Here is a 25,877-nt window from a genome sequence, read left to right as displayed (position 1 = left end):
CCTCTGAAATGTAGTCAACTGCAACGCTAAGAAAAATCGGGAGCATTTGACAAAGAACCTGTGGCAAGGACCAGTTTCCCTCTTAACAAACCAACTGGCTGATAAGGAATAAACTCTCCTAAAAAATAAACAACAAAAGCAAAACCTCTGACAAACTGTGATGGCTACCATAGTAACTATGACAGGAGGCAGCGAAACACAGAAAACAAAACTCAAGTACCAAAGCTGACACTATGAACTCTTTCATCTCACAAAATGGGGTCACCACTTCTTTGCCTACGTTGCAGGGTTTGGGGAAGATTAAAGAATGTAGGTCAAGCATAAAAACTGTAAAATGCTGTGCCTCATCACACGTGCCAGATATGAACTAAATGTGCATTATGTAGACACATAGTAGTGCATATGCCATTGCTATTCTAATGTCAGTGAGAAATCTAGTATTATGCTTCTGATATTCTAGTATATTTTATTCCAAGAAAATGAAATGTTAGATGTCAAGGTTTGTGAATCATCGTATCAGTTCCTTGTATAATACATCTTAGATAAGGGCAGGCTTTGAGGCTGTGGCCAGCAAAGTCAGCATGCTAATGTTTCATGTTTCAAACAGGGAGACGGAACCACCACTGTGACGAGCTTTTCATCCAAGGCCTGGGTGGAGGTGGCAGAAAGCCTATTCTGATCTATATCATGTCCAGATAATTCCACATAACCTGGTCTAGATCCAACAACTTAATCTTTGAACTATATTTATCTTACCCTAGTCCCCTCATTCCACCGATTGCTTTTACCAAATTTGTCTTTGGGGGTCACGCCTTCACCTTTTATAAAGGGGTCCAGAAACAACTTGCTGCAATCTTGTTGCCAAGTCTATACTACCAAGGCCTGGGTCAGGACATCCGTGAAGGCATGAGGATACTTCTTTCAGAACTGAGTGACAGGACTCTGCTCTTCTTGAAGAACTCATGATTTTGTCTCTTTGTGAGCAATGGATCAGAATCATGGAATGTGTAACTGATTTGTTTCTTCTCCACGAATGACCTTATATTGTTGTGAATTATTTTTTCACCTTAAATCCAAGGGCAGGAAAAATAATACTATAGTTTATTTATAGTTCCATTAATTGAAGATTACCTTATTTTAAAAATAGTGCTTGAAGTAAATAACCTCGTGGTTTTAATAAGTACTTAACACTAAGTAAAAATTTAAAATCTATAGAAAACAAGTTTTTAAAATTGAAAGAAACTAGTACTTATTTTGAAAAGACTTGATGTCATGGTAGTTTATTGGGTAAATACAAAGTATAGGCTCTTGCTTTATTATTATTATCATTATTATTTATTAAGCAAAGCCTAAGAGATTAGAAACCAAGTACACATATTCTCTTTAGAATAGAAACATAAATTAGTTTTAACTAACAATTAGGCACTTAAAATGTAAATGTAAAACAGCATTTTGAAGTACAAACTATAGTTGAGCTCCTAAAATCCTCTTGAAATGTTTTTATAAACGCAGGAGCACGAGCATGGAAAACATATTTCTGAACAAAGATATTTTCCTCTTTAAAAAAAAGAATCTGAATTCAAATCCCTTACGAGAGACCAATGATTAAGGTACTGGAGGGTAGGAGAAAAGAGCTTCTGAAATTTACATGTTTGATTAAAACGTAAGCATTTAATAAAACTATTACAATAACATACAGTATATTCATAATGAAAAATATATGTCAGGAAAATAATGAATTCTAGGCTTAAAATTTTACTTTACAACAAGGCACTTAACACATTGAAACAGTACAGTAAATTTCTGAAAACGTAAATGGCTACCTCTCAAGCCTTGTAATAACATTTCTTTTGTGAATATACTGTAACATAACCATACATTTTGCAGCATTATATCATTGCATAGGAGGTAAATTAAATAATGAATTCCAACTTGGCAACTAGAGTAGCTTATGTTTATAATTTCTTTTTCTTTAAAAGATAGTTTTAAATAATTCCACAATAAAGAACTACTCTCATTCATGATTCATTTAGAACACAGCATTGTTAGATTAATGAATAATAAAATAAACCACAACTTTTTAGGTGTGTATCTGTATAAAAACTTATCTTTGGGTACCTTTGCCATGATTTTCAGTGTTTAGGTATTGAAGTCAAGAGCACTTCTTAGACATAATATTTTTAGCAAGTAAGTCAAATGAGTTAAATTATCGCAACGCAATGACACTAAAAAAATCATCAGGAATCTTTATACATACAAACAGAAAGGTCTTCAACACATGACATATTACTTACAATATGCTTCATTTAAACATGTAAACTCATGTATTAAGAAATTCCTTCTTACACTTCTCTACACTACAGAAGTGTGTTAAGACCGGCTTAAATTTTTAATCTATTTTACAGTGCAAAACAAAAAATAACAATAAAAAAAGAACTTAAAAAGAAATGTTCAAAATATTCACGGAACAAGTTGTGAACTTTCAATTAAAAAATTGCATGAATTCTAGCATATAAAAAGAAAAGGCAGCCAAACCGGTGTTTCAAAGTAAATAAAGTGTTGGTAGGAGACATTAATGATTGTGATGGTGAGAGGTAAAAATGGTTTGCAAATTTTCTTTGATCAAATGGATAAAAGATTAGAATTAAAAAAAAACTCCCTGTAACCTAAGTATATTTCCCTTTGGAAAAGGTTTAAAATTCCTTTAAAATACTTCCTAATTCCTCTCACATTATGCTTTCAGATTATTGGCAAAATAATCAAAACAAATGTCTTTTGAAAACTTGAAAATACACTTTAAGTAAGTGTCGTTTGTGTTCCAAGTCATATAACGTATTTCCACAATGGGGCGCTGGTATACAGCAAAGAACCTGATGCAACGTCATCTATAAACCAGACTAGAGACTCACCCACACTCAAAACAGCCTGCCTTCCACAGCAAAACTTGTTTCCCAAGATGCCAGTAAATTAAATAACAAATTGAAAATTAATTCCAGTGGAATTGAGGAAGAATGCTATTTTCAGAGCTAGTGGAGGAGCTCAAAAAATAGACACTAAGAGGCATTCGTTGACATTTCAAATAATTTAGGAAAAAGTGGCATAATTTATAGGAATTATATGTTATATCTATTGCACAGAAGGACTAGATTACAGGAAAAGCTTCAAACAGGCGTACTGGCTTACAAAAGCAAGGATAATCAATAAGCTATTGTATCTTGATTAGCAAGGAAAAGAAGCTCCAAAAATTTTTTTCAAAGGCAAGATGGTAAATTTTTAAATTGAGACATAAGTAACAAATAGCATTATATTCATTTCAGGTGTACAACATATTGATTTGCTATTTCTATATACTGTGAAATGATCACCACAATACAAGTAGTAATTGTTTATGTTTTAAATCACAAAGTGGCATGTTGGGTTAAACCTCAAGTTTGCTTTCCTAAATGTAAATGAGATCCATTGATTCTTTTATTTTTCCATCTTGAAATTTTGATATCCCCCGCCCTTATTTTGATACCACATGCTTTCACAGCGTCTATTAGAGAGCTGTGATCTATGCTGTAAATAACGTGGGAGCAGAAAGAAGTGTCCACATTTGGGATCATATATGTTTTTAAAGTTCTTTAAAAGGTGATGGTATTATTTTTTAAAAAACAGGATTACTGAACAAAAATGCAAGGTTTACTGTTTTCAAGGGTGTCCAACAATCAACTCACCATGATTTTTAAAAGCTTAAATGTGTTTCTTTAATTTGAAGAAAAGTGGGTCATCTAAGATGCAGCTGAAGAAGGCTCTAAGGTGTATTAGGTTGTTTCATTTAGAGGCTCAAGGACTATACCAGCGTTAGGAGAGCAAAGCCTAGGATTCTGTTTCAGATGCTTTTTCCCACGGTCAGACAGCAGGAATTTAAAATCAGTGTTTTTAAGGAGAACACCTTGTTCTATCACAAGTGTCAATATTTAATAAGTGAAAATTATGTAGAATTAAGGCTAAACACATCAGGTAAACTATAGATGTTTCTTATTGGTTTAATAATAAACACCGGAAAAGCTTCTTGCATTTCAAAGCCCACAAAGGAGGTTTAGCATTTCATTTCTTATTTTAAATACCCAGACTAGAACATCTTTCTTCCAAGCTTTAAATTCAACTACTTTTCCTTTAGAGATTCTTATACAGAACAAATGCCATGCTGAAAACATATACAGAATTTTAGCACCAAAGGATGATGACCCTTCTGAACAGCCTTAAAGTTGTATTGTGCTTCTCTCAAGCAATTTAAAGGTCAATTTTATGTATCAAATCAAAGATGACTAGTTTATAATGACAAATTTAGGGATTTTTTTTTTTCCATTTTAAGTGGAGGGAAATTTTACCTTCAATGTAAATGTAACTGCCTCTTTCTACCCCAACTGGCCTCTATGACCTCTGACTTAGTATTGATGATTTTGTAACCTTAAAGCTTTTTCTAAGGTTACTAGAAGTTGTAAGAAATTAAGCCAAGAATTATCCAAAAGATTCAACAGCATTAAACAATGCCCTAAATCTGATAGCACAGTAAATCTTATTAGATTTTTAAGAGTTAATCCTCTTCTGCATCACCTGAAAGAACTTTAGAAACAATGACCCCCCACCGCCTTTACTGAGTAGCTGTAACTGTTTAGCACACCGATTCCAACAGTAGATTACACTGCAGCACCGTGGTATAATTTCAGGGCAAAGTAAAATGACCCAGTCGTGGTATGTGTCTTTACTTCTTATAAACACTCAGTTTGTAAGAAGCTGGGTCTCTTGCAAAAAAGCAAGGGTAAATTAAACTTTTGGACTCCATCTTGGTTTTTCCATAAAGCACAATGTAACCGGAAAGAAATGTTTTTCAGTGAAATGTGACCATCTGTATTTCTGAGTTCCAACTAGCAGCTCTAGAACAGATTCACAAAGGGTGAGACCTGGGAGGGAAGTGCAGGCTTGTTCTCCAGATGGCATAAGCATCAGTTCACACACAGGTGCTTCCAGCCTGTGTTCACACAGTCGACTGCCCTGGGGGTACCAGGTGCAAATTTACCAGGCAAACAGCAGGTGAGTGTGCACACAAGGACCACTCAGTCGCAGAAACAGCTCCATGCTGCCTGCATATCTGTCATGGAGATCTTGAAATATTTACACACATGTAAAATCTGTGGGGTGTGTCAGATACTTCCATATTTACTTAGACCATATTTCTTTCATTTTTTTAAAAAATAAATGATCAGTTTAAAAAATAAAGTAAAACTGACACACAGGACATTGGGTGCTAGCAGCAGTGCACATTCCCAGACCTGACCTTGACCTTCCCTTAGAAACAAAGTTTACCTGAAGTTTACTCACAATGCTGGGATCTCCCCCTCACTAATAAGCTTAATGCACTCTCCACATTTTTCCATTTACATAGTAGCTGTATCTGTCCAGATAGTTTATTTAAATCATTAACAACTTCTTCTGACCTTGGAAGAAAAAAAAAATCCTGAAAAAAATTCTGAAGTAGAGAGCTTTCCTGGGGGAGCGGGACCCGAAGGAAAGCAGTAATATGTTCTTTGGCACCTCTTTAACAAGCTCATTAGTAAAATCCCAGGTTGAGGGCTTGTCACCAATGAATGAAGAGCCACAGGAGAATATAACTTTCTCAGGATGAATAAAAAACCAGTCAAAGGGTAATATTTTGTTCATCTTTCTAATCATTTACACAAATTTGGTCCATTTCTTCATTTACCAGTCAGTTCTCCTAAAATAAAAAATCAAAACTATACCTTTGGTTACAGCGATACCTCTTTTGGTAAAAGAGCTGATACCTTTCTTTTGCTCCTCAGGTAGATTTCTCGTTATCTTCACCTGTCTTCTGAACCCGTGAATACTTTTTGCATGATGATTTAAAGCAGCCAGGAGGCCAGGAGAGTGGCCAGGAGAAGCAGCAAGGAATTGAGCCTTGTACGTTTTTCTCAAAAAAATAAAAGATGGGGAACCACCATGCTCGAGACAAAAAATTAGTCTGTGAAGAGATCTTCAAGTTCTGTAAAAGGTAGGGAAAAAGTAAAATGAGACCTATTTTTCATGACTGGCATACTAATTGTTTTTCTTAACCTGTCATTCACTGTAACTTAACAGGGAAAGCAGCAGAATCCAGATCACATGTGGGTAATTGTCACTGCGCCTTTTCCCTAACTCTGAAGTTGCTCTGGCTCTGGTCCCACCCCATCCCATTCCACTCCGTTTCCTCTCTTTGTGGTTCATGCAAATCTTCTGCCTGCAATTCCAGAGAGAATGGAGGCTCAGGAATGGGGGGTGGATGTGAGTTATCCAGGAAGAACACCTTTCGGGATTTGTGAGGCGTCAGGTCTATGGGTCAAGGAAGATGGAAGAGTAAAAAGAGGGCTCACAAGGTTGAGCCTATTGAAGAGGAAAGATGGAAATTCTGGTTCAGTGGTGTCAGCAGACGTCTAGATGCAAGTGTACGAAGGAGATGGAAATAGGAGATTACACGGAAGGAAAAGGAGCTTAACGACAAATAGATTTCTAGAAAGGACAATTGTTAGTGGACACGACTAAATGAAAATTGGATGTGGATCCTCTGGGGCAAGACACATTTTGATCGCTCACAATGTCTCCAAACATTACATGCATCAGACGATATGGCAAGACTATACCACGATAAGTACGTCATGGCACACAGACTAACTCTATTACACCCAGGACATACACCAAAGCTAGGGAGGCACACAGGAGCGGGGGAATAATTCCACCTTGGGGCTACAGGCACAGAGCAGGAGTCTGGGAAGGCTTCCCAGAAGAGGTGGCATTTTAGCTAGCTCTTTCAGAATGAATGCAAGAAGGGAAAATGTTCATCTGACAGGAGGCAGCAGAAATACAGAAGAATGAAAAGGGAAGTCAGAGAGCCCAGCCTCACCAAAAGGTATACTAAATCCAGTTATTCAAAAGTTACTTATTTTGCCTGACTTTCAAAAGTAGTTGCCATCTTGTCTTCAAAATTAAACTTTTTGAAAGCAGGGAGTGTCTTAACTAGTTGCGCCGCAATGCTTCTACAGAGAAAGTTCCTAAATTTTTAATTTAGCATATATATCCTACTTTAATTCTCATATAAGTTAGTTGAATTAGTAAAAGACCATGCTCTATAACCACAAAGCATTTTTATCCTTAAATGGCATTTCTATTTGTGACGTTCTCTCTTTTAACAAGCAATAATGGCTATAATCTTACATGAACGGACCTGACCTAACCACAGTTTGGGAGTGGCAACAGCAGTGATTTCCATCGGCTACCTAAAACCCCACTGTCTGCACAGGGGTCCACTGCATTTAAAGAAAAGAGATTATCTGAAGATAATTTCACTGCTCTCACCTTTTCATTGGCCATTGAATGGTACCACCAAAACAGCCGTGTTGTGATAAAATAGGCAACGACCACATCGACAGTATAGTGTTCGTGTGCTACAAGGATGCAGATGATCCCGGCGGCACTCAGCAGCCAGCAGATTAAATGATACCACCAGAAGTGACGAGGCGAATCTGGGCAGTAGAGAAATTGAGGCATTAGTAAGATTGCCAGAGAGGAACTGAACAATTACAGTCTATCCTCATGACCCGCAGTAGAATAATCTAAGGTCAAGAAGCCACTGGAAGGAGACAACTAATAGCCCAAGATGACAGTCACGGTGAACAGCCCAGGATTTCTCAGGCGGGAAGGAAGAAGGGCCAGTATCACTGGGAGCAGCTCTAGTACTCATTCACTGGGGAGGCTGGTCACACTGGATACGCTAGACCTTGCCACTGCTACTGTTTAACAGGGAAGAGAACAGAATTGTTTCTTCTAAGGTTCGTTAGACTTGGCTCATACTGGCTTACGTAATGGACCCTACTGGAAAAGAAAACAGTAAGGGTCAAAAGAAAAGGTAGCTGTCAATGAAAATGGGAGTGGGGGGATGAAGGGGATAAGAGAACAGAAGTAATTTCAGGTCTTATAGAAACTTATTTACATTATGGCTAGTCATAGTTTGACTCTCAGCAATTTTATCCTGCTACTGCTAACAGCAACAATAAATACTCCCTATGTAAAGCTTAGGATTCTTGCCCATTCACTTAGGGATTTCAGCCTTCCTCGGGAGGGCACTGAGAACTTCATTGCATAGGCGAGAACTAGAGCACTCATGAGGTTAAATGTGATCATACACCCCGAAGCCTTCCCACACGTGTGTCAATGACAGATATAAATGACCCAGCGTTTATCTCTATTAACTTCTCCTTTTTCTTTAATAACTGTTTCTTTTTTTCTATTTTAAAGCTTTATTAGCTCACAAAGTTAATAATCAATGAACTGAAATTTATTTCATATTTAATTGTGTCTATATTTATAGTGATATTTACTTTCCAGCGTGGAAGAATGGTTGAATAGCAGAAGGATCCCTTTCCAGAAATTTAGGTGAAATACCAAACCAGGTATCATTCAAATAAAACATATTTTTTGGTAAAACAGCTGGTGTTCTTTTGGTCTCAAGTGGAATAGTATGATAATAAACCTGTATTTGCATTTGAAAGTCTGACCTTCTAATTTTGAATGTGCAACTCATCATTTCTCATTTGGTTCATCCTGCCACTACGTTCTGGCAGAGAACTCTTATAATCCTAGAATTTTAAGCTGGGAGAGGCCTTCTTCCTGTAGCCTGTGAGGCGGGGGCAGTCCCCATAACTGCTCTGGGTAGTTCAACTTTTAACATTCTGAGCCTAACATTTAGAAATCTGGAAATTTCGCTAAACGTGCGTTATCCAGCACCACAGACCTCACCCCTCCCTCACATCAACCCTGCTCCCCCTGCTTATAGGTCATCTGGAATTTATTTACCTTAAAAGTTCAGGATGTCTGACTAAACCAGAATTCTTTTGTATTTGTTTATCCACAAGAAGCAAAGCCAAAGTGGTTAAGGAGTAAGGAGGTGGAGGTGGCCTGAAGGTCATTTTATTTCCCATGGAACTGAAAATGAAGCTTTTTTTTAAAAAAATGAAGTTTTAGGATAGCTGGGAACACTGGCACTGTTCTCCCATAAAAATGCATTCTCTAGCATGCTACCACGCTGGGACCACTGCTCATTAACTGAGAACACTGGCTGACCCAAAGAAAAGATTTAAAAATTATTTTAGAGTAGAAATGGCAAAATGGTCATCCTCTCTGGTCTCTCATTTTACCCAGAGGGATAACATCAAACTAAAAGTTGATAACATACATCTTAACAACTCCAATGTCTGTGTGGGATTCTAGCCCTAGTTGTCATCGAATAGTAGAGACGAAGGGCTTTATGTAGTAGCAAGGTAAAAAAAAAAAAAGTTATCTTGACTAGCAAGACACATGGTACTAACAGGTAGGCTGATTTCTCCCCGCTAATTTTACGTGAAACCTAGGCCCCAAAGATAACGTGTGTACAACTGTGTGAAGTCCTCTCTAGTTAAATCTCAAAATGGCCCGGGGCCCACGTTTTCAGCTCCTTTCACGATCAAATGCAAATGCACTCATAACAACGGGGCAAACAAGGAGAGAGTCCAAACTGATCAAAAGGCAGGAAAGCAAAAAACATGTAAATGACACATCTAATTCTAGAAGCCGACTGTTCAAAGAAACCACTGGAACCACTGCTTACTCAGAACAATAACATCATGTAATTTAGAAAGTGATTGTTTTTCCTAATTGCATAGGCAACGGGCATAAACATGGAATGCCCTGTCTACGTAGAGAACCGACTATAAAGCTGAGTTGTATTAAGCTTACACATTTGCCATTTTGCTTCTCACCGACTATTGGAAAAAGCAGAATGTAATTCTTTCCTTGCTCTATGTAAACTTACACAATTTTTAAAAAACCTTAAGCCAAAGTCATATCTTGGGAAGAAAATGTCCCTACATAGTGCATAGCCTTCATTAAGATATAAAAATGATCACAAGTTGCCCTGCTCTTGTTCTGAGGTAAAAGAACAATAATGAGCAATATATCCCGATTATTCTTTAGTAATTCTGTAAAATCAGACAACTTGGGCTTCCAAAAATTCTAAATAGAGTCAAGAAATTAACAGTATAACCTCTAGAGTCAACCTGCTTGAGTGTGAATAAGCCATCCTCCAGTTACTAACTGTGGACTATGGTTACGTCACTCTCTTTCTTTATGCTTAAGTTTCCTCCCTCAAAAATGAGGAAAAACAGTGATTCCCTCCTGGGGTGGCTGCAAGATTGAGTTAATCTACATCAAGATCTTAGAAGAGTGCCTGGCACAGAAGAAGTGTTATGTCTGTTTGTTATTATTGTTAATATCACGTGGTCTTCGGTTATTTTATAAAACTCACTCTCAGTTTCCTTGAGTGTTGTCTCTTCACTACTTTATGGTTTTCAACCCAGAGTAGCTTCATTCTTCGCATTTAACTTCTCCCCTCCCTCATCCTCATCTTTTACAAGCTTTTCATATTTCTCAGATTAGAGAAGGTCCTCTACCTCAAATGTACCTCTGGACTTGAAAATGGTTGGTCTTACATGCAGATGGAACTTCTCTTGACAAAAGCTAGAGTTAGAACCATATATAATGCAAATCACTCCACCTGCTCCCCAGAACCAATAACTAGGTGTTAGAAATGTAGAAAGTGAAATGTAAGGAAGAGACTATCTCCTGATATCGGTGCAGAGATAGACCTGGATTCCTCACACATTACCTCCCAGAAAGCATAAGAGTAGAAATAAGGGGAAGCATTCAGAAGGCCCTCCACCTTCAAGTCAGGTAGGACACAAAGGCCACACACACAACATGCTACTCTCTCTACTCTAAGGTCATATGTAGCATTTACAAAGGAAACAATTCAGAAGTTTCATAATTCTCACCAAAAGAAAAAAGACTTTACTGCATCTACTACGGAGAATCTCAACTCTTTGTCATATTATCCTCAAAGCAGAACATAAACTGAAAACCCAAGGCAATTTATGGGGCAAGAATTCACGCCTGGACCACTGGAAGATAAACCTTAATGTCCGTACTGTCACTACATGAGGCCACGCCTGTTTGGATTAATAACAGGCCAAGACAGGAGGGAAGAGGAAGGGGGACAGAGGGTGTAGGCCACCTTCTGCTGGGCCCTTCAAAAGACCTCCTCTACACTATGATAAGTGGAGAGAATTGAGATGAACTGGCATGGGGCATCTTGGAACTAAACATGAAAGTTATCACTGACCAGCTTTGCAAAAACGGAAGTGAAACATCACTATTTCAAAAGAATTTTGAGATAATAGGCCTAACTATATAAAACCTTAGAAATCTACAGGAATGAGATCGATCTGCTAGACAGCTAAAAGCAAATACAGCCCACAATGTACAAGATATTGCAGCATTAAAGTTGCTGAAACACAAGGATTTTGTATAATGGGAATGAAGTGTATAAATAAGGAAAGATACTTCACACTCTTGTCTCCATGTTGCCTCTTATAAAGAAAATGATCAGTACCGGCAAAATGTTCCATGAAGTACTGAACCATATTGAACCATAGAAGTCAGCTGGAAATGATGAAATTAGAATAAAATGGGACAAGGAAATGTTTTAAAAAGGAAAAGTGAAAAACATTAAATTATTTGGAATGATGGAATGGAAGTTTCATTCAATGACAGTTTCACTCAAAAGTCATTTACATCTGGCTTTAGAGTGCACTGATTCTTTCTAAAATAAACATAACAATTGTTCTTCTTAGTTCCAACATTAAAATAGCTTTTCATACCTTGAGAGGTACTAACCAAGAAGGGAGACATTTTGGAGGCATGCTAAATGTTAGAGAAGCCAGCACCATGTTTTAAGCCTTCAGTGTTTAAATCACGTATGACTAGCTGAAGTGATTTCTCTCTCTCTCTCTCTCTCTCTCTCTCTCTCTCTCTCACACACACACACAGACACACACGCACACACACACGTCTTTCATAGCTATCAATACCAATAGAAAAATGGCTCCCATCAGTTTTGGGGCCTAGGGATCCCTCCCACTACAATAATCAATCGATGAAGTGGGAATGAATTCTTACTTACACTCTTTGATGAACAGATAAGTAAGTGTCAGCACAACCGTGTGACCGCTGAAGAGAAAGTCTCCACATAAGATATGCGATCCAGTAATGGACAACCCACCTCCAGAGATCAAGCGCAGAATCCGCTGCACTTTCGCCTGGGAGTCTCCATTGAGCTGAATGACAAGAAGATCAGACACAACATTTACAAACTGACAAAATCACGTTTCAGCCTAATTTGTGAGATACTTAGAAAAGTTACCAGGGTGTGATTTTTTTTTTCTTTTTAATTAAAAAAGTCAAAAATAAAATCCCAGGGGGAAGCTCTTCAAACTTGGTTTTAATCATTATATTGACCACTTTTAGTGACACATTTTAAATTATTCAATATGTTACTAATAATATGCTTTGGTGATGCTGTGTCCTTGGGAAAGCTTTTAAAAATATTAATAACCAATGACTTCACCACAGCTATGTGCTAAAAAAGAAAATCAAAGCTACTTTCTTTCCTCTTTGCAGAAGGAGGTCAGAGTTTCGAATGGTTGATATTTGTTCAGCTGCATACCATATCACTACTATTGTATAGTGTATTCATACCTTGTGCTAAGTGTCCATATATTTGTATTAATATCTGACTGAACACAGTTAAAAAAGGAGCTATAACACATTAAGTAATTTAAATAGATTTGAAAATAATGGATTAGCAATGTTCTGGTAGCTTTAAAAATAAGTAGCTTTGATCAGGAAAAACATCCCCCAAAGAAAGAACCTGTGTGCCATGGCAGAGGCCAGGAAAGAGCTCCCTTTTGTAGAACAGAGTGACCAGGCTTAGAAAATTAAACTCAGAAATAAGATCGAGTAATAGAACACATAAAAGAAAGACCACTAATGGCTATTCATTTGGGACATGGGTGACAGCTGTATGACATGCTGCCTTTTATACTCAACAACGATCCTCCTGGGGAGCTGGTCCCTGAAGTATGGCCAGCTCAGCCACGGTGGCAGTGAAGTGGTAAAGACAGGTATTGTCCTGTCCAAGAGGACGCGTGGTGGTGAAGGAGGATAAGACATGTATAAATGGGTGGGAAGAGAGTCTAGGAGTAGAGAAATTAAGTTAGCCTCCAACGCACATGGAAATCCAGTACAATAAGGAATTGCATCCATATCTGGGTATCTAAAACTTTCCCAATGGAAAAAAAACTTATAGATCTAGAAAGCTTTCTGGTACTCAGGTGACCCTTGTGAAAAAGCAAACACACCATGATCAGTTAGCAGTTGAAAGTAAGGCTCTGCAACAGAAAATGATGTAATGCAGGACGAGAGGATAGGGTGAGAAGCTGGAGGTTTTGAAGAAACCTGATCTTCTTCAAAAGTTTGCTGAGGGCAAACCCGGGTAACAAAAACACAAGAGAGCATATGTATTTTATCGAGTTGACAGTCCTTAAACCAAACATGCCAAGTAACAGGTGATCCTGCCTTGAAAAGAGAGGACCTAGAAGGTGGTAAAGGGTCCACACATGAGGAAGACAAGGACTGTTGACAGAGCTGCAGGACTCATTTCAGATGCAGCTCAGGAAAGACGTACTGCAAACTACATGAGCTCACGTGATGTGCCCTTACGTGGAGGACAGAATCTAGCCACGTGCTTTATCGGATCAGCCAGTCCTTAGGGATTTGTCAGGCGGTTGGTACAAACAACTGTCAACACTGAGATCAAATAAAGAGGTCTGAACACTCTGCCCAACCATTGTGTTCCCAGTTTAAAAGGACACAGTATTCTTTCTTTCGAAACCATAAATTTTTATCTACTCACTCATCCCAACTCAATATTCTTAATTTTCTAAGGGCACAAACACTTAAAGCCATCAGCCCCTTTACTTGGAGTTGGATGGATCCGAAGGCATAAACGACATAGGAGCTAACAAAAGCGAGACAGTTCCTCGTCTCCCAGCGTTCAGCGGTGCTGGTGGACAGAGATCTCTGAGTGTTTGATTCAGTACGCCTTTACAGAACAGAGGAAGGACCCTCTCCTCCTGCTCTGTCTCTCCTCAGTTCTTAATTCTCCAATTTTGCCACTGCTACCCCAAAATGTCAGATCATGACCGGTATAAATGCTAAATAGAACCTCAATTAAGGAAGAAAAGAGAGTAGAAAGAAAACTGGAAAATGGAGGGAGAATTGGGTTAGGATTAATAGATTGTTTTAAATTCTGTTCTAGTTCACTGGGAACCCCTATCACACACACACTAAGACCCTACTTCCTATTAATTTCCTCATTTTTTCAGACACCATTCTATGCCATTACTGGATGGCATAGGACTGAAGATATAGAAAGAAGCATAAATCGTGACAGCCAGAGCAGACGGGGCTCAATGTTCATAAGGGTTCCTGGGACCATCATACAGCATTTCTCACAAAAACAAGGGAGGTATGAGAGAGCTTGACTTGGCTACTGACAAACCAGAAACCTTACCATCTACACTGTCCCTTCAATTAAGAGGAGGAGCCCTTTGGACATCTATGGCCAGGGTGGAAGGAAGCTTTTTCAGGGAATGGAATGCAGCTATACCAGCCCGACATTCTTGTATGTGGCAAAATGAGTTTAAAAAGCTATATAATTTCATGTGAGTCGTAATAACTGGGCCAAAATTTATTTAAATACACTTTTCAGAACACAAATTATGTGACTGCTAACCAACGCTTGGGCTGGTGGGTTGACACAGATCATAAGCAATGGATTTAAGGTAAACCAGAGGGTAGATGAGGGAGAAGGCAGCTGGAAAACGGTGAAAGTCAAGGATTTCACCAAGGGACCTATCACTGTAATGGCTCCTGTGACATTATCCAGTGAGTAACAAGCTGTGTTAGGCATCAGTGATTAGATATGACATCCTCCCATAGCGCGTAGTTTCAGTATACACTATCCTGTCATTGCTTATAATCACGAAGGGCATTCTACAGAGTCAGCAACAAAGGAGACAGGTAGATTTTGTGACCACAAAATCTAAGGAGCACTCATAGCCAGTGGATGAAACACATTCAGAATGCTATTCTTACTCCTGTTCTATAACACCACATCACTTCATCGAAGTGACTATGTGTGTTTTACTGAACCACGAATCATGCGCCAACCGCCTGTTTATGCTTCAGGACGAGGTCCTGACAACTGAGCAAGGAAGCTGATTGATAAGGATGCTCCCAGAGCTTCCACTGCATTTGTAGCTTGGTTATCCAGAGATATGTTTACTCATGTGGCTTCTGAAAATTGCAACTCTTCATGGAGGATACTTTCTGCAATCATAGCAATTCATCCCTGCAAACCTCATCCACTACTAGGATTGGCTTGCCTTTTTTCTTGTGGCCATTTCTTCATTTAACACATTGCAATAACCCCTTAGAAGTGTTTATTATGTTTCTGAACTCTCATGCCTTAATTTTGTTTCACTAAAAATCAACCAATGTTTAAATTCAATATGTACATTGTTTTAATTACAGATACTTTCTGCTTTGATGGCCCTGGAAAATTATAGCATCTCCAAACCACACCTATATTTGGTGAGGGAGGCTGTTGACTTCTTCAGAACAACTCTGTTTTTCCTTCCATCTTGAACATCTGCTTAGTGTTTAGTTAAATATGATGTTAGACTTCATTCCCTAGTCCACAAAGCACAGGATTTATAAGGCTCCTTTTTTTTATAAACCAGGGTACACTGGGGTCTAAGATATTAACAGCTCTCTCAAGAAATGACTCTCCCTGGAGAAGCTGTAAATCCCACTTAAGACAGTTTCAGTGTCCACTCTCACACTGTCTCAGCTAGAGGTCACTTTCCAACAGCTAAAAATGTTGGGGTCATCCTTGACTTCTTTCTCTTAAACCCATATCTAATTTACTAGCACATCCTGTTGGTACTACCTTAAAAATGTGTCCCAAACTGAACAACTTCTCACTTCCAAGTGAGTCCAACTACTTCTTCCTCACTTGCCCCCACCAAGGTTCAAATTCCTTCAGTGGCCACGAAGCCCTATGGGTTCTGTGGCTGCGTCGCCTGGACCTTCACGATTCTACACAGCCATCCCGGCCTCCCTTCTCTTTCTTGACTCCACCATGACTGAGCCATTTCCTTGGCCTGAAGCTCTCACCCCACCCACATAACTCACTCCCTCTTCTTGGTCCCCTCTTAACACTTGTAGAGTGAGTGCATAAAGAAGTAAACGAGAAGGTAAAAAAGCAAAGAGTTAAACACCCGATAATAACTTTCAGTTAGCAAAAAAGTCAATTTTTTATGTACAAAGATTTTATGAACACATTTTAATTTGTTCCCCCCAAAATCTAAAGAAAAACAAAATATGCTAGATTTCAGTTAACACAGATGAAAGTGTCTTGAAGAATACATAGGAGAAAACAGGTGTTTAGAAACTGTTTTTTGATTTCCTCTAAGTGGTAATTCAGAGGTGCTTACCTTTGGAGCACACTCGAAATGCATCCCAGGCACGGGTAGAGTAGTGACATACATTGTAATACAGCGATATAGGTATAAAGTTCCAATGATAAAAAAGAATCTGCGCCCTACTATTGACCTAAAGGAATAACAGAGATGGGGAAAAACAAGTTTACTGGTTGTTTCTGTTCCTGATGCTCTACAAAACAGTGTTTAAAAGAGTAACAAATATTTAATACAGAATGGCATTAACAGACCACAGTTTCACAGAGTTTCAAAGCTTATTTTTGAGCTGCTCATCCCTACAATTCCACAGAGAGGCTGCAGCGCAGTTTTCAGAAACGAAGAGTCACAAACTGCAATAAGTTTAGGCGGGTCGGGCCCAAAAGGAGTGAGTCTGTGGGGAGTGGAAGAGTTAAAGTAGACGGAGGAAACCAGATAACCACCTTTCCTAAAAAAAAAAATCCCTCTTCACCGGAGAATTCAACGAAGCTCTCTCCATTTCAGTCAACTCACTGCATTAATAAAACCCTCTCTTGAGAATATATCAAAGGTATAAGCCATGGTCGCAGAGGAATTAGCTAATGAGCTAAGGTAATGCTACATAATTGGACACATAGGGAAATGGGACAACTCATTTAACCTAAGTTATATATTAAGCAAGGTTTATTTGGGGACAATTCAAAAATATTTTAACTATTTGGACATGAACCATTTTGACTATATCTACACAATAGATTTTCAGAGAATCTGAGCACAAGGTACCTGGAGGACAGTGTTGTCCTCCGAAGGGAAGGGCTCTGCCCCTTTGTCACTGCCTCATGGGAACCTGAATGGGCATCACGGGTCCTGAGTACCCTCACTTCTGGCTGAAGGTAACAGCTCCTTTTCTACTGTGTCATTAGGGGGTGGGTCTAGAAACTCTGGGCTCTGGGAATTGAGAGATGGGTGGGATCTATTAAGCCCCTAGAACCACCAGATGTAACTTTCCTAGTACATAAACTGTATTACTGCAGGTCTCCCATCTTCAGAGCTCTCAAACTTCAAAACTTGTACTGATCAAAGACTTCTGGAACACCAGGCAGTTTCAGGCATGTGGCATATTTTTAAAGTTTTCTATAAGACTGTGGTCTGACATGGATCACGGATCAGGGTCTAATTCAGGTAGCTGTTGGGACTTCTAATTTAAAGAATCGTGTAGTTTTAGATGCCTGTTTTTAGTAGCTATTTTAAGAATATGCCAGGGTTTCTGGGTCAAAATACAGAGAAGAACACCACCTTGACTAGTTGATGAACTTATTTATTTATTGCAAAGCTTTTCATTCAAGGTTTGTTATTCTAGCTCTAACTTTTCTAGCACTGAGAAGGAACAGGTGATAAACAGTGCTGAGTTACTCTATGTGGTTAAGTGAAAAACGATTCACCCCTTTGATTCAACCCTAGGCCCCCAAAGAGTGCTGAACTGTGCTCCATTCTGTTAGACAAGGTGAAGTAATAAGCAGGAATTATGAGTCAATTATATTCATACCACTATTCTGAGTTCAGCTGTACTCAGAATGGAAAATTAACTTAGAAGGTAAAGCATGTATTCTGCAGCTTTATTTAGAAAAAGAGCTACTGCCAATGATTTTTTTTCCCCCATGGCTTTGAAGGTGCATTAGCGAGGGAGGGAAGGAGAAGGAAATGGAAGGAGGGAGGGGCATGTGCCTATGAGCAAGCACAGGTAAGACTTCGCATTCAGCCGAGATGTTCAAAACAGGTTATAAAAATCACTCCACTAGTTACTAAAACATAAGATCCAATTCTACCTCAAAAGCGAAAAGGAAAATGAGTGTGATTTCCTACAACAAGTTTTTGATAATGGTTTGTGACCAAAACAGTACATATTACTAAAATATGTGGCCAGTTATGTGACCTCAAGTTTTGACATCGTAAAATCTAAGGCGATAATGGAGAGGCAGTTAACAAGTCTGAAAATTCAAAGATTCAAATAAATTGAGATCGGACTTCAGGTTGAAAGCCAGCTACTTACCAAACCCTGGAAAACTTCTCTTTTTACACATATATGAATAAAACTTTGCTCTAAATTAAAAGAGAAAGCAAACATCTTTGGCCCAGGCAGTCTCTCTTGCATTCAGTGTCAATTCCAGACACACACACACAAAAAAAAACGCTAAAATTCAACAAATAGTTTACTAACAAAAAGCATGCCATAACTGACAATGTCAAGAGCAAAAAATTCTTCTACTAAGTAAAAGAAAACGGATAGCTCTTTTACTTACACATATTAACAAAACCTATTACGAGAGACACTTTAAGGAAAATGCTCGTTTGTGGAATAAGTTTTCAAAACTGCAAACTTGCATGTGAGGAACTAGCAAAGAGAGACTGCATTCTTCTAATCTCAAAGCAACAACCAACTGAAAGAACAATATAGCATAAATTTTCTCTTCTAAAAATGATCTTGCAGCATTAATATTGAAATCCTATTGAATTTTGGATTTTTGAATTATATTGACTAAGTTGGCATACATTACATTTTCAAAAGCCTCAGTTTGTGGCCAATGTTTTCACTGAATTTATATTTTAGTGATATAATTACTAGAATCTTAATAGAGAACACATATTTGAATGATGAATGAGATGAAAAGGGGAAGAGAGAAGCCTTTAATGGAATTCAAAGGAAAGCAAAATAACTGCTTTAGAGTTACGTTCTATTTTTAATTGTCTTCAAAGCAAAAGTACCTGGTTTAGTACTTCCTGATTCCTGCTATTCCAAAACAGAGAGACTGAAACCAGTGAAATGAAAGTTCCTTTGTGGTGCCACGGGGAAACCAGACAGTATGTTGACTTTAGAAATCTAAAACCACAGTGCACGGACCCATTTCTGAATTCAGTTTCTTAAACAAATACTGTGACTGGATTGCAATAGGCAAAAGGAAAAGAAAAGTAAAATTTGAGAACACCTGAATAGAAGTGAAACTCAAAGCATGCTATTGACTATAGACTATAGATGACTATAGATGACCATAGACTATAGTCATCACCTTGTGAGTAACGGAGGAAAAAAGCTCTGGCCTAACTCCTTTCCCCACCTGTTGAGAGCCTGAAATAACAAAAGCATGATGAAATGCATGTTATTCGTTACTCTTCAGGCAGCGTGATTTATCATGCAAAGAACACGGTGCCAAGTTGCTTGAAATCAGAACTGCACCTTTAATTCATAAACTCTGAATCAACCACCACAGCACTTCTGTTTTTTCCTATATAGTTGTCACTTTCATACCCAGTTGCTCCATAAATGCTTATTGAATAGTGACTGGATTTATCCAACACAGTAGATCTTTCTATTGCTTCCTTTCATCAAATGCCTGGATAAGACTGCATTTATCAGGTAAAACCAAGAAAGATAATTTCAAGTACACATCTACTCACTTAAATACAAACTAATGGCGAGCCCAAAATACATGTCAGACCTACTTACTTATATCTCAGAAACAGCCACTGGGTGATCCATAATCCAACTAATATAATCCCATTTATTTCTGATACAGAAAATGCCCATTTCACCCGATCAATGTAATCAAAAAACTTGTCTGGGAGTGGAGGGCTGAGCTCCTTGGGAGGGACCCTCTCATGTACAACTGTGATCATGACGGTTGTCAAGACGAGGTTGAAAAGAGCATACACGAAGGCAATGCCTGTTTTCCACCACTCTAGGGGAAATTTGTTCCTCGAATCAGTGGGCATAGCGATTTGGATATAGTCCGGGTACTTTTTGGTGCCCTTTCGCAACCCATTGGGTAAGCTCTTAGGTTTACTGTTGCCATTTTTGTTTTCTTCTTCAACAGGTTCGGCAGGTCTTGTGTAAGTGTTTGCAGGATCATTGGTTTGATTTTCCATATGTTCTTCAAGTTTTGCTGTCTCTACGATATCCATGGTCCCCCAGTCTTCAGATCGAAAAGGAGATGGTAAAGTTTTTTATAGAAACGTATTTGAATCCTTCTATTTCCAAGATCAGCATGGACTCTTCAACTGATTCTGTTTCCTAGTACAAAACGTAGAAGTAGCCACCTGGTTATTGTTCTTCCCATGCAGCTATCCACTGTACATTCACCAGTTTCAGGAAAACAAGCTAATTTTCTTCTCCAAAAAGATGTTACGATCCCACCTGTAAAAACAAAACTATGTTCAGAAACTGTACTCTTCCGTTGTCAACCATCCAAAGCAAAATTATTATCAAAATACAGGAACAAATACCAAAGCCATTTGCTTTATAAATATATCGTCAGAACATCATTAAAGCTGCTGAGATGGAATTTATCTAGAAAATATTGAATTGTTTTATCTTGGAATTCTTCTGTTTTTGGGCTGATGTCAGCATAAATAAGAACATTTAAATAATCAATTCCTTTTAAATTTCTTTAAACAGAAGTCAGGATCCAACATTGCAAACACTTCATCATACACTTATTACCTGTTGCTAACCATGAAGTCATAATAAGGTAGAACCCCCCCCAGATCACATCATTCCTTCCCAAGACTGCATCTTTTCTATGAACCTTAATAAAAAAAACTGTGATACTGTGATGAGTTGATTATATGCATTGAATAATTGTTTACCCTCTGCATTTATCAAAAGTCAACTTTCTATTTTCCAATTAAAAATCTGGAATCTTTTTAAGTGACCACTTTTCAGAACATATACAAGAACTACACATTCAAGATATTTGAAATATATTTTAAATGGCACTGCCTCAGTTTATCTTTTTATATGCAGAGATGCACACCAAACACAAGGAAAGTTAACAGCCTTCAAAATAACACAAAGCCTTAAATACACAAAGCCTTAGGTATGTCTCATTTAGGTACCAAACTCTACTTGTTCCTTAAAGGATAAAATAATTTACTACAACTGACATGCTAAATCAGTAACATTCTGATGCAGCCACCACAATTTCTAGCAAACAACAAGAAGACCAGCTTGGGGCACTTACCCACCACGACACCATGAGAAAAGGGTGCCTTGACCCGAAGCTCCACAGGCTCCAAAGAGCAAGGACTTCTTCACAAAACAGAGCACTGGCACCAACTCTTTTATACTAGCTAGCAACACGGCCCCAGCTGTTCTCAATTTAGGAAAGCAATATTTTAGTCATACTACAGAACCCAGCCACCTGAAGAGGTTTTCAAACCTTGTAATTAGTCCCCAGCCTGAGTACACTGCACAATTTAAGGAAAATCTTTTACATTTTAAAGGCCTCTCCTTCATGGTAACTTCAGGAAAAAAAATAAAAATTAAAAAAAAAAAAAACTCAAAGTGGTGACAGCTAAGCCTTTATTTAACGAAAGAAAAAAAACTTAAAATGACACAGTCAATACGTACAGGCAATATTTGTTGGCAGTTGTGAATGGCAAATAGAGCAAATACAAGTATTTATTGTGGACCTAAAATGTCCCAGTACTGAGGGATATGTGGTGGCAATTAAAAGCAGTTTAAAAAAAAAAAACCACAACAAAATCACACAGTCTTGAACATTCACCCAAAGAGCTCACAGTCTAATACAGAATTAAAATGACAAAACTATTTGAGAAGACTGAATGGTATGTTGTAAAAGAAGGATAAGGAGGATCACTAGATAAAAACATAGCTTTACTTGTATCCCTGCTCCCCTGACAAGATGTGCCCACAGAGAGGCACTGTCCATATCTGAGGAAGAAAAGCAAGAAGAAAGTTAGCCTGGCAGAGTAACAGAAGATCACGGAAGGATGGAGACCAGAGAAGAGATATTACTAAGACTTTCAGACATCTCACTTTCTCTTGTCCCTGTGAAAAACCCCTAGCTACTAATACATTAGCGCAGAATGAGAAACGAGTAGTGTCCCTCTCTTCAAAACAGGATTGACAGATATTCTCCGCCGTGCCCCAGCACAATGCCGTGAGAAGATTAAGTATAAGGAAGAGATGCCTCAGTAGGATATAGTCAAAAAACAAACCTTCAGCACCATGGATGGCTATATCTAATGGAGAGACCAAAGCACTAACTCAGCCATTGCCTCTCTTTACCAACTCTAAGCTATACCACTCACAGCGTCTTGCCAAACTATCATCCAAATTTCCTCCGACTTTACTACTCCGCATCTGCTCTGGGCCTGGCATTCGTACGTGAAAGAAGCTTGTGATATTAAAACCCAGATCCACCAGCTGACATACAGATAGTCTTTATAAGGTAGCTACCCAGTTCTAGAACACAGAACGTAGAAGAGAAGAAAATCCAATTAGTTATCTTTTTTTTTTTTTTAAAGAGGAAGTGCTCAGCCACCCACCTCATGGGACAACTGTAAGGATGACTGAAATAATTAATCATAAAGAGCTTTATGCAACTGGGAGTTAGTGCACTCCGTGAAAGCAAAGCCCATTTATCATCATTAGCAGCTAGATTGATATTTTCCATGGGATTTCATTAAGAAGATTAAATACACAAAGCACATTCAGCATGTGTCAAACAGTCCTGGGATGCAATATCTGTCATCAAGATGATAATTACAAAATACTCATTCCTATGGTGACCTTTCCCTACCAGTAAGTATCTGGGAAAGTGACAAAAGCCACAATAGCTAGCTCCTCCCCATTGAGAGGAATCTCATTAGTATCTGCTGTGGTGAGGCACAAAGCGGATCAAGAGCTTTCCAAGTCCTCTTACCCTGCGAATTACTGGCTGGAAGTTAATCTAGATGGTATTTAAAGAGCTAAAGATCTCTATAGCCTAATCTTCCTTTTGAAGGCAAATGCAAAACTCTGAAACTTTTAGTACACTGATATGTTTTGTTAGTATTTTTTTTTTTTAGAACTAAGTATACTTTAATCCAGAAATGCAAGGAAGATTTCAAATATGAAGTGACTGTAATATAATATAAAATATGTAAAAAATAAAAAAGATATGATTATCTTGAGTGAAGTCAAAAAGGCATTTGATAAGATTCAACAACCACTTGAATTTTGAGAAAGATTTCAATATGTAGCTACTCTCTTTTGATGCCAGTATCACAATTTTTAACTGTGTCATATGTGTTCTAATATCTGGGGAAAAAAGTCTTCCACTGATGCTGCTCTTTTCATCCCTAAGAGAACTTTAGAATCTATGGTTATCTTAATATAAAACACTGTTTTGCTACAGTAACTACAAAACTATGAGACAAGCACATAAACAGTATATAAGAAAGGTGCAGTATCCGATGAAGTAGAAACTTAGATATGAATAGATGTAGAGTCTCCATAATTCATATGAGAGGTTATGGTGTAAAAAAAGGAGGAAGGGGCCATGTGACAGATATTCAAGGCTATAAGAACAGGTACAAGTGTGAAACTCATAACACATTGCCCACAGCAGCTCTGAACTGAGGCTCTCCAACTGCATCCTGCAAGCGACAGCTTAGACAGGAGTACCGGTTGAAGGGCTTAGAAATTCTTTGCTGCTAGATTTGTGTGTTGGCCTGGCTGTATATTTGGTGTGGTTAAGAAGATAATGTATTAAGTGTGTAAACAGAGTTAAAAAATTAAGGAAACATCTAAGTTTATATGTGGGTTTTAATGTAATCTGTTGAAGAAAGAAGTTAAACAGAAATACATAAAGATAATGTATTTCTAATATTTACAAACTGGAATAATGAATAAGAGATTTATACACTGAGCTTAAAGGTTCAAGAAAAACTAGGTCTTGAAACAGAATTTTATTGAACTGAATATCAATGAAAACAAACAGCAGATGAGTTTATTAACAGACACAAAAGCTTTCTTAGACCTGAAAAAGAAAATTCAGTTCTCACCATAAAGCCATTAAAAAGTCAAGCCATAGGATAAAAAAGCCACAAAATAATAGTTCTCAGTAAATGTTACTCACATATACTTACTGTGCTTTGTGTATTATCTAATGAATCCTTATAACCACCCCCAGGGAATATTTTAAAGAAAAGAAATTGAGATAAAATAAGATGCCCAAGGTCAGACAGGTAGGAAGTGGCAGAGCCCAGATCTGATCCAGAAATCTGACCTTGGCAGCCTGTTCTTAATGGCACACCACCACTCCTAGTGCCATTCATTACATGTTAGGGGTCGACAATATAGTCACTGAAAAAGATTAAGAGACACCCATCACAAGAAGATACATAAATACACAGGAAAGTTCTCTAGATAACATTAGAGGCATTTTTTAATCTTCGTAATTTTATAAAAATTAATATAGTCTAAGAAAAAATTTAATATATAATTCACCCTTTTGTGGTGGGGAGGAAAGAAGCCTATTAAGTATTTCCCTGTTACCCATATATGTCACTTAATTATAGTTACTGTTACTAATATTAAATTTATAATATAGGTATATCACTTTACGCTAACAGGATCGTTTAGCTAAGAAATTTCATGTCTACAAAGTTTTTCTGAGACCAAGACATCTTAGCTTTTAAAATAAAAACCTTCCCACCTAAAATTGTTAAGTACTAATGTGCTTATGGGTATACAAGGGCACCTTATGAATCATGGGATTCTATTTCAGAAGTGCCATAAAATTTATTAAATATTTTTATTAGAAAGTTTTTGAAAACTTACTAAATAATTATCATGTATATTTGTGAAGTACTTTTCCAACAAAAGTAACATGGAAGAGTCCTTGTCAGAACATTATAAGTTTTTATACTGCCACTAAGTCCCACACATGTATAGGTATGATAGATTTAAATTAGGGAAATGGGTAGGCTTGTAAGGTAGCTAAGTGATACTATTCTGAGAATAGATTAGAGAAAATGGAAAAAATCACATGTATTTATTTATTTATTTTTTAATGTAAAAAGTAGAGCTGAAAGTCAGCTACCAATGACTACACTTCTGAACTTAGGGAGGGATGTGCTTGGGTAGAAGGCAGGTCTTTTGATTTCTGGTACTTATGTACCATCCCACATGAAGGCAGACTGGACAATATTAGTGTTATATCCAGCTGTTATAAGATAAATATACAGCCTACCAACAGTGGGGGCCTGAGGTGGCAGGTGGGCATGAACAGTGCCAGCAAATAGGATGGAACTTTCTTTTTGGGATAACGGAAATGTACCAAAATTAGAGAGTGATGATGACTGCACAATTCTGTAAATTTACTAAAAATCATTTCATCATACCCTTTTAAAACAAATGCATTTTATAAGTTATGTAAGTTATAATTCATTTAAGCTGTTAAAAAAAAAAAAAGTAGAGCCTGTCAAGATAAATTGCTTCTAAAGAATTAGAAAACCAAGGACTATCTCATATTGTTATTATATCCCAGCCTCACTTATCCCTTTAAAGTATTGTACTTACCAGCTGGGTACTTCTTTAGCAGTGACTCT

At 37.8% G+C, this 25,877-nt stretch overlaps 1 protein-coding gene across 3 annotated transcripts in view; it reads right to left on the bottom strand.

The window, feature by feature from the left end:
- Positions 1-1,249: 1,249 nt before the first annotated feature.
- SGMS2 (sphingomyelin synthase 2) overlaps positions 1,250-25,877 on the bottom strand; it is a 73,064-nt gene continuing 48,436 nt past the window's right edge. For all 3 annotated transcript variants that reach the window (XM_039848793.1, XM_039848794.1, XM_039848795.1), the window contains 5 exons: positions 19,987-20,673; positions 16,524-16,641; positions 12,086-12,239; positions 7,390-7,556; positions 1,250-6,043 (listed from right to left, as the gene is read on the bottom strand). In XM_039848793.1, the coding sequence (XP_039704727.1) occupies positions 5,840-6,043; positions 7,390-7,556; positions 12,086-12,239; positions 16,524-16,641; positions 19,987-20,441 (1,098 nt within the window). In that variant the 5' untranslated portion in view covers positions 20,442-20,673 and the 3' untranslated portion in view covers positions 1,250-5,839. The remainder of the gene's footprint in view (positions 6,044-7,389; positions 7,557-12,085; positions 12,240-16,523; positions 16,642-19,986; positions 20,674-25,877) is intronic.

The sequence above is a fragment of the Pteropus medius genome, unplaced genomic scaffold (assembly GCF_902729225.1).
Source record: "Pteropus medius unplaced genomic scaffold, Ma_sr-lr_union100, whole genome shotgun sequence".
NCBI classification, from domain to species: domain Eukaryota; kingdom Metazoa; phylum Chordata; class Mammalia; order Chiroptera; family Pteropodidae; genus Pteropus; species Pteropus medius.
The sequence above is the reverse complement of the archived record's forward strand: the minus strand, read 5'-3'. Positions and strand labels throughout refer to the sequence as shown.